At 40.4% G+C, this 10757-nt stretch overlaps 1 protein-coding gene across 1 annotated transcript in view; it reads right to left on the bottom strand.

The window, feature by feature from the left end:
* Window positions 1–4374: 4374 nt before the first annotated feature.
* LOC126893096 (uncharacterized) overlaps window positions 4375–10757 on the bottom strand; it is a 38463-nt gene continuing 32080 nt past the window's right edge. The window contains exon 2 of the mRNA XM_050663041.1: window positions 4375–4526. Coding sequence (XP_050518998.1) covers window positions 4375–4526 — 152 coding nt within the window. The remainder of the gene's footprint in view (window positions 4527–10757) is intronic.

The raw sequence follows: 10757 nt of genomic DNA, 5'->3' as shown, positions 1-10757 counted from the left end.
TGAGTTACGTCTCCTTACTATGGATCTTTTTCTTGCATAATGACCTGGAGTATTAGATATACATCTCTCATCACATGTCCCATATATCTCAGTTTTCTTCTTATTTGTCAGTTCTCGTTCCGTATGCGTAAGTCTCATTACCTCCACGTTGGCTGTTCTATCTACTCATGAGATATTTAGCACTCTTCGGTACAAATCGAATGTCTCTAGTCTCCTCACGCCAATGACTAACTTTTAACGAACTAAATTCTAAACCAAAACACAAAATAATGCACAAAGACGTTGTGAAACACAAGTGAAGTCGAATTCGAAATTTCAAAATGACAGGTACACAAAATACTGACCTGAATAATAACCGTCACTTGACTCTTTGACACTTTTAAAAAATGGCCAAAATGGCCAAAGTTTTTGTCAAATGTTCGTAATACGTGTATTTGATTGGCTAGAAAAAACGAGCATTCTAAATATCAACGAATCAAAGGTAGGTTAGGAATAGACATCTTATGTATATAACCATTGTAATGCTGCATTATTTTTGTGTTTAATCACGGAGCTACCGCTTTTTCCGTCTCATCTAACTTAATGCATTAGAGAGAAATCGAAAAACTGTGACGCACTGAAAAATGATCATGAGAACAAGATTAACTTTGTAACCTATTGGATTAAAAAAACCAAAAACCGGTTTCTCCAAAAACCGGTTTTTTGGCCGGTTATAACCGCCAGGTTAAACCGTAAGCAAAAAAACCGGTATAACCGAAAACCGGTGTTTTGTCAAAAACCGCCATCCCTACTGTATAATAATGTATTCATTTTTAAATAATTTATTAGTTATTTAATGTCCCTTATACAATGTATTATAAATGTCTCTTAATGGAGTGTCTTTATTTGATTTATTTAAATACGAAACCAACTTTCCTTTTGTTTAAAATATAGTATGTAGTATATATATAGTATGTAGTATAAATATAGTATGTAGTATACTACTACATAAAATATGTACCTAATGTAAACTGCGAGGCACATAGGCGTAACCAGGGAGGGTTTGGGGGTTATAGCCCCCCCCCCCCCACTGGGATGTACTTTGAGCTCTATACGCTTAACACCATACCCCTCGGAGACCTTCCAGTAGTTGTAACCCCCCCCTTTCCAGTAGGTGTAACCCCCCTTAGGATTATCCTGGTTACGCCTATGGCGAGACATAAGTTAGAGATAGGTAGGTACAGCCGTATAGCCTTTGTTTAGCTTAAAATTAAATAAAGAATAATACAGTAAAATAATTTTACTACAATTATTGTACTCCATTTTATAAACCATGTCAACAATTAACACTATTTTTTTGTTATTCAAAGAAATAAATAATTATGTAAAATAAAACATTAACGAATTATTTAGTAAATGTTTTAATTTTATTGTAATGCCATAAGCAAAGCTCCAGCTCCAAGTGATTTAGTTTAGAGTAATAATATGCTTCGTCATAAATCAAGATGAAGCTAACAGAGCTATGATGATGCTTCAAAATGCCAATAGGTCACTATACAAGTTGAAGTTGTCAATATTTTCAATGTTTCTCAAAGTGTTATTTCCAAAATTGTGTCTAGCTTTCGGAACACCAGAAATGTTGCTGAACGACAAAGAACAGAATTACCACAGCTCGAGATGACCAATATGTTACCAAAGGAGCCTTTTTTACTGCACGAACACTGTCACAGATCCTTTAAGATGCCACTGATACCCTTGTTTCCACTCAAACTATTCGAAGACGTTTTAAAACATTGGGTTTGGTATCTAGGAATTCTTTGAGAGGTATACCATTATTGACCTTACGATATCGGCATCAATGATTAGATCTGCCTAGACCACATTATTTGTGTTATTGATGTATTGGTTGAACTCTTTAATCTAATATATCAGACTGCCACAATCCCCAGACAATGGCTACAATCGACCTTTGTAGCAATTCCCAAAAAGTCAAGTGCAACAACCTGCTCAGATCACAGAACAATATCTTTAATGAGTACAATCTTAAAACATTTTTGAAAATAATACACAGCAGAATTGTTAAAACTCTTGAATATGAAAGTAAGGACACACAATTTGGCTTTAGAAATGGTATGAGCACAAGAGATGCTTTGTTCGGCTTGAATGTGCTGGCCCAGAGATGCATAGACATGAATCAGGATATGTACTTGTGTTTTGTAGACTTTGAAAAGGCATTTGATAAAGTTCAACATAAAAAGCTTGTACATATATTAAAAAGCAAAAATATTAACAATCGCGATATGAAAATTATATCTAATACATATAGGAATCAAACTGCCAAGATAAGAGTTGATAACCAGTACATCCAAGACATCAAAATACAGAGACGAGTCCGTCAGGGTTGCGTGCTGTCCCCACTACTCTTCAATGTCTACAGTGAAGCGGTATTTCAAGAAGCGCTCTCAGATTCAATCGAAGGTATATCTAACAATGGTCTTTAACAACTTACGTCATCGACATTCTCGATTCAGACGTCGAGTAGTAAGGTCACTGCCTGCACACCTTACTCATACTGACGACTAGCGAGGAGTTTGAGAGCGTTTATCGTTGAAGACGGTGCACACAGTTAGCCGGAGGAGAACGGTATATCCCACCGAAAAACCAACGACGCTTGGCCGTGCAACTCTAGAAAGGTAGACGGATTAAGGGGTTTCAGAGGAATACTCTGGCCCTGGGCCGACTGCAATACACTCGACCCCGTACTCTATCTAACGAGTTACGTACGGCTGCAAGAACAAGTGCCAGTACGGGGATATATCTTACTCTATAAGGCTTCCAACGAGGGACCACTTAGCAGCGAGGTAAATCGCACCAAATAGGTAAATATAGCCACTGTCAAAAAGCGGAAAAGCACGGAGGGGTAGGACAAGCCACCCTTATCCCTGGGGTCTACCCCCCAGAACACCTTGAGGCTGAGGTGCCCTCCGATGGCCAGACTGCAATCAAATCCACTCGACAATGCCTTCTTCTGTAAGGTCCGTCTCCTCTACCCGGTCTCTCCGTTCACGGACGACGGCCCAGACAAATGTCGCATCTTCCCAATCAACCAACCAATTCGCCAACCTAAATCAGGAAGGCGAATCACCTCCAACCAACGAGTACAATCGCCTCCAGACGGAGCTAGACCTGGCCAGCTTAAATGCTGAAATGAAAATTGTCCGCGACAAGTACAAACAGGTCTACCTCCGTATGGAGCAAGAGGACTCCAACAACCCCCTTCTCAAGCGTTACGCTCACGACTTTCCGCCACTTAAAACTAAAACTAGTTCTCAGCAACAAAACCCTCAGGTGAGACAGGGAGCAGTTTCACGAACCACTTCTAAACCAATTCCATCTATACAAACAATCTCTCAACCAATCAATCAATCTTCTTCTCAATCTCAAAATCCAGCTTCACAACAAACCGCAAACGTCAGCAACACTAATCAACAATCCTCAGAATTCGTCTTCCAATGAAGACAGCCCCGCTCATATGCTCACGCCGCAGCGAGTTCCCGCCCAAAAAACCCAAACGTCGTCAATGCTATCAACGATCCTACTCTATCCGAATATCTAGTAAAAGATCTGCCAAAAGATCTTTGCAACAAGAGAACCTTCTTTCGGCAATTAAATGCCACAGCACTCCTTTCAAACAAACTTCACTCATGCAAAGTCCGTTCACACGGTATCGCTCATTTGCGACTTTTTAATTCCATTAAAGCAGAAGAGATCGAAAAAAGTATCCACAAAGCCACAGGCCAAACAATGGTTACGGTCCACACCCGTAACAAAAACTCAAATTCAAACAACAAAGAACCTACATATCTCTTCTGCATCACTGGCATTGATGTGGACTATACCGAGGACGAAATCACCACCTTGCTTGCCGAACAGGAATTCCCTGTCGAAAAACTCTGGAGAGTAAAATCTTTCAGACTCGGCCGGGATTCCAAGGTAGTCAAGGTGGTGACGAAGTCACTCGAGAAGTTCACCACTGCTTTGAGCCGAGGCATCACCCTCGATGGCGAGATCTAAAACGTCGAAATGCCACACAATTCAGATCCGACAATACCCACCCCCAAATATTGCAGCAAATGCTGCACAAATGGTCACTCCATCGACGAATGCCCTCAAAAAGCATTCGTCTGCCCTCACTGCGGCGGCAATCATAAATCAAGTGCCTGTACCAAACAACAAGAGCCAAGATGCCCAAATTGCAGCGGTGAACACCCTGCCTACTCCAACAAGTGCCCACAGAGACACACTATTCCTACCGTACCACAGGAGGTATAGCCACTTTCGATCGAAAGATCATTCCCTCCCTTCGATCTACCCACAGAAACTAAGAACATCCTGTCAATCCAGACCGCTTTGTTGCTGAATCTGCTGCCGGAACTCCGTGAGCACATCGCTACCATCACGGCTAACCTGATTAGCCAAGTCTATGACCACTCCACAGTGGTACATGGACATGGAAGCAATGTCAGACTGGCATTCCACTCCAACCACTAAGCGCACCCCCTTATGGATTTCACCCTAGGTGCTGTTAACTGTCAGGGTCTCTCCAAAAAGAGACCCCTCATCAAGAATATCCTGTCAAAACATAACATTCAAATCCTTGCACTCACAGATACTCTGTCGAAAAGCGATCCACATTTCGCAGGATATTCGATCATTCATCGAAACCGCTGTCAGCTTTCACGTTGTAATGGTATTCTCGTGAAACACGGAATACCACACAGCGCACATACATACCCACCAAATTTTCGTCCACCTGATGTGGACTTCCTGGCAGTTGACGTGCACATCCCCAACAACGAAACCCTCACGATAGTCTCTTACTACAAACACCCGGATCAACCACTCAACAGGCATTTGCTAGAGTATTTTTCAACGCTCGGCAAGGCCGTGTTGATGGGCGATCTGAATTGTAATACACAGTTTGGTGATCACCGACAAAACCCAGAAGGCATCCGCCTCACGGATTTTCTACTAGACCTTCCTATCTCACGAATCACCAACACTGAATACACGTTTCTGAACGCCACTGGGGTCTCTATTGTCGACCACATCCTAGTTACCAGTAACATTCTGGATCGGTTCGAGGATAGATGCCACATAGGCGACTCAATAACGTCAGACCACGTACCAATTCTTGTCAATACCGACATACTAATTCCAAAACAACCCAACCCTCCAAGAACTATAAGAGACTATCGTCACGCTAACTGGACTGAATTCTAAAATTTCATCACGCAAAATCTCCCTATGTTAGGCGAACTCGATACTAACGATAGTATCGACACCAGTGCAACAGAAATTGAGAACCTCATCACCGAGGCGATCACGCACGCAATCCCACTTAAACAAATAACCCATACATCTCCGGCACTTCCACAATACATCATAGCCAAAATCCAACAAAAAAGACGTCTTCTACGTCAATACAAGGCCAACACAACCGAATCTGCGCCAGGATAAAGAGAGAGATATCTGACCTAACGGCTCGCCGGTGGGAAGATGCTACCTCAAAACTGGACTACAGAGACGGAAGTAAATTCTGGCACAAATTCAAAGTCCTAACAAAACAAAAACTATCTCAACCATCTCATCTGTTGGTCAACAATCACATAGTTAATTCCCCAGACGGGAAAGCTGAAGCATTCAGAAATTCGCTTCAAAACAACTTCCAAACTCCAGACAACCCGAACTTTGATCGCTTATTTAAACTCCACACAGAATACATAGTAAATGTTACTCTCAACTACCACGTTCCAGTCTATGATCCTATAATGGACCCCCTCACAAACAGGGAAACGGAGAGCTTTTGCCAAATGGTAAAAACAGCGCTCCCGGACCTGATGGCATCAACCGAAGGTGCCTCAAAAAACTTCCAGAGAGTATCATCCCTCTTCTAACTAAAATATTCAATGCATGTCTCAAAAACAGCCACTTCCCTACTCCTTGGAAAGTGGCCAATACCATCATGCTTTTGAAAAAAGGCAAACCCCCAACCGACGTGGAATCCTACAGACCAATCTCTTTAATAAACACTCTGGGTAAAGTTCTTGAGCTAATCCTAAAAGAAAGGCTCAATAACTTTCTCGAAAACCACAACATCATCCCAAAATTCCAATACGGATTCCAGTCTGGTAAATCTACTAAACACGCATTAATAAATTTCACAACTAAAGTTACTCAAACCATCAACGATGGTTCATTCGCCATAGCCACATTCCTGGATGTGCAGAAGGCTTTCGATCAGGTCTGGCACGACGGACTTGTTCGGAAACTTCTGGACATCGGGCTACCATTAAAATTTACCAAAATTGTACACTCATACCTCCACAACCGAACTGTCAGAGTGAAAATAAGCGATCAAAAGTCTACCCCCTTCACTCCACAAGCTGGAGTTCCCCAGGGTTCAGTCCTAGCACCACTGTTGTACATCATCTACAACAGCGATATCACAAACCAAAATATCCCAGGCACTCGGCTGTTTCTCTATGCAGACGACACGGCTCTACTCACGACAACCTCTCGATACAACCCATTACTCATCCACAGAAGAGCCCAGGCTCTGTTGGACGGGGTCGGGGATTGGTGTTGTAAGTGGAGAGTCACGCTGAACGCGAACAAAACAACAACAATTGTGTTTCGCGCCCCTTCTGTGTCACAAAGAATCATAAGAAATGAAGACGACCAATATCCACTGAGATTGTTGGGAGAAAGGCTTGTTCTTAGCCCGACTGCGACCTACCTGGGAGTACTGTTCACCAGGACTCTTAACTGGGACGCAGATCTAAAGGCAACTTTAGATAGGGTAAGGAACAAGGCCAGACTTCTCAACCCTCTCTCTGGACGAATTGGCAAGACACACAAGAAGACTCTCTTACACACTTACAAGACCTATATTCGACCCGTCATTGAGTACAAATCATGACTCTACTCTCTTTGCGCTAGAGCACAAAAAGAGAGGTTGTTGCGAATGGAACGAAGAATCTTGCGTAGATGCAACTACGAGCACTGGAGATATCCCTCAAACGAAATCCATAACATCTCAAACATCCCCAAAATCAGTGAGAGAATAAACTCTCTGAACAGGAACTTCACAACCAAAGTAATCAACGGCCCCCCTCCGACACACAAGAATCTCTCAAATGTTTCTGTTCATCTTCTGGCCACGTATTCTACCGCGCAAAGCCCAAGCGCAAAAAGATTCATCCACCGTCTGCTCTAATGCAAACATGCATTGACGAACTCCCGGTAGAATACGAAAACATCCTCGAGGCTACCCCGTTAGCCTACCGCACCCACCTATAACTCATCCTCTTCCCTACCCCGAACAGGGAGAAGTTGGTTTTTTGCGGTTTCCCAACTTCATTGCACAATTATACCTGTTCTTCCCAAGAAAATAGCCGCAACTATTTTCTCCACTCGAACGCTCACTGTCCACGCTGCGCTCAAAACCACCTCTTGACCGCCGACGAGGGCTGCTGGTTCTACCAGTTGGCGTACAATGGTTTCTAGAGGGGTGGCCGAAGGTAAAGCACGGACAGTACACGTAAATGTCTATGGAACCAACAACAACTCCATCAAACTTTCTTCTCTGTTGTCTTTTTAGCCTTCTGGACACCACCGTCCGGCATAACCCAGGAACACCAGAAACACCAGGACACGACACATACCCCAGTGTGTTTTTCGGACTGTTCGCTTTTGCGGCCACTTTTCCGTTGTTCAACTCGATACATTCACTACAAACCCTGAAGAGGACAAAATCCTAAACGGGGACACTCATTGATAGCATTTCCACATAGCAATTATTCTATACACGCAAATCAAACAATGAGATGAACAACTTACGTTTTGCAGACTATACAGTAATAATAACGGATGCCAACAATGATTTACAGAACGTAATACAACGCCTTGATGAACGCTGCCATGAGTACGGACTGAAATGAATTTAAAGAAAACTAAGAGTGTGGATAACTGCAAATACTTAGGCACATGGATAACATCAAATGTAGACCAAACCAAAGAAATTAAGACACGTATTGAAATAGCACGTGCATCATTCATTAAACTTAAAAGTTTCTTTGTTGTCGGGATATAAGGTTAGAACTACGTGTTACAAGACTTGACTTTTCTAATTTGATTTTTAGGCAGTAATGTTTAATCTTAATTGACTTTATTTATTTTTAATAACTTATATCTAAACAAATGAGAAACACTGAATTTATTATTAAATAAATAAAGACTTATTGTATAAATCCTTTATTTTACAACCACTTAACATTTAACTACAATACTAATAAAACAAATAACTAAGGACTCACACGTAATTTATTTTTAACAATTTATCTGATTGCGTACAAGAATCGTAAACACACTGAAAATAGAATTCACAATCCTTGCCTTAAATATCAAATACAATGTTCTCGATTATTCATGAAACAAACAGCCTTAAAAATTATTTACATAATACAGGTAGATCGAATTAACCAGAATAAAAATATTTACAAAACAACGTTAAAAGAAATTACTAGTATTTTCGACAAAAACCCATAAATCAAACAACATAATTAAAATTCTTAGGTAAACAAAAAAGGTTGTTGACATGTCATAAATAACTTTGCGGCGACTTTTTCGAAAGGCTAGCCGGTTTGCATAACATACGCCTAAAGATGCTTTGGTGTAACGTGTTCTCTACTCTTCTTTATGGTTTGGAAGCTTGGACATTAAAACAAGTCAATCTGAATAAGTTGGCCGCCTTTGAATTTTGGTGTTACAGAAGAATCCTACGAATATCATGGATGCAAAGAATGTCAAACGTGGAAGTAACTAGAAGGATAGGAAATCAACCGGAAATAATATTACCTATCAAAAGACGAAAACTTAAGTACTTGGGACACGTGATAAGAGGAAAAAAATACTCATTATTACAACTTATTATGCAAGGCAAAATCCAAGGAAAGGGAAATGTGGAACGACGAGAAGCATCTTGGCTTAAGAACTTAAGGGAATGGTTTGAATGCAACAGTGCAGACCTATTTCAGCGGCAGCCAACAGGGTTTGTATTGCCATGATGATTTCCAACCTTCGATAGAAGATGGAACTTAAAGAAGAAGAAGAAGAAGACCACATTTTAATTAGAGGGATGAATGACATTCAGTATTATTCACAGACGATTCCACATTTTGTAGATTTTCAGATAGCCGTCGAGGCCAAGGGTATCAAAAAATCAAAGACCGTATCACATGGTTCATTCATTTGGAGATGGTGGTGTTAAGATTTTGGGCTAGAATCTGTTTCGGTGGAATAGAAGATCTCTACTTTTGCCAGAACACTATGGATGGTAAGATGTACAGAAGACATTTTTGAGCATATTATTTAATTTCAATTCAGCCATTGGGGGCCAGTTTTTTGCTTCTCGACGATAATGCTCGACCACATAGATCTGCAGATGTCATTAGAAGAAAGTAGAGATTTGCATGGAATTCCTCATTTGGCATTAACCCCGCGCTGTTAAGACCTCAATTCCATTGAACATGCTTGAAACATATTACAAACAAGGCTATAGGTCACCTCCCCCCTCCACAAACCCTTTAGCAACTTCGAGAACTGTTACCACGGTAATGGCGAGAAGTTCCTTAAGAATATCTTGTAGATAGTACGCCACATAGACGTCAAGCAATAATTGATGCCAATGGCGGATATACGACTTATTTGGCCACAATATCAATTAATGTAAAATTTTATTTTCATTTTTAATGGATAATTATTATATATATATATATATATATATATATATATATATATATATATATATATATATATATATATATATATTGTTATATTTCTATTTGATATAAAAATTAAAATTTGATAATTATAAACAAAATTCACTTTAATATAAAATATTTTTAATTTTCTCAACCTCGGGCATATAAATTTAGAACAACCTGTATACAACAAATTGTTATATTTAATTTTAAGAAGTGATTAGAATAAGCGTACGAAACTCGGAACAATGTGCTTAGATAAACAAAGTGAATGACGCGTACCATTATCGTTCTTCTCGGAAGGTCGATCATTAGCCTATGCTAAATAAAACTCAGTGAAATAGATGATAGTTCATTATCGTTTTTCGCGGAAGGTTTCGATCATTAGCCTATGCTAAATAAGACTCATTTGAAAGAGAGAATAGGTCATTAAAATTTGTAGATAGTTAGAAAGTATTTTAGAATGGGAATTAAATATTTTCTTTTGAAATCCATTAAGCATATTTAGAAAGATTAAAAATTGGTTTTGAGGAATATTACGAATGAGAGTTGGTGGTGGAAGATTGATTTGTGAATTTGGAAGGGATATTTAGAAAGTAGGGGAATGAATGACAAAGTGAGGGCAGAATGTTTTGAGCTGTCGAGAAGTGAAGTCGAGGAGTAGACGGTAGTGTTCGAGGAGGAGAAAGCCGGTGTAGTTCCGTGAGTGTGGAGTATCTATCGTGGAACGAGAAGTAGGCCAGGTCGAGAGTAAAAGAACCTCCTTGAGCCCAGAGTGTCCCGGTAGCTGATAGCAGTTTCGAAAAAGGTAGAACACAGCATCACGACAAAAGCAGGAACGAGAGCTATTCGAGCTAGTTTTTCAAAGGAGAACATCACTGGAAGCCAGGACGAGGTTTGATCGCAGCCAAGGATAGCAGGAAAGGGTTTTGTGTGAGGACATTTTCAGTTCAC

The sequence above is a fragment of the Diabrotica virgifera genome, chromosome 10, assembly GCF_917563875.1.
Source record: "Diabrotica virgifera virgifera chromosome 10, PGI_DIABVI_V3a".
NCBI classification, from domain to species: Eukaryota; Metazoa; Arthropoda; class Insecta; order Coleoptera; family Chrysomelidae; genus Diabrotica; species Diabrotica virgifera.
Note: the sequence above shows the minus strand (reverse complement) of the source record. Positions and strands in the feature narration are given on the sequence as shown.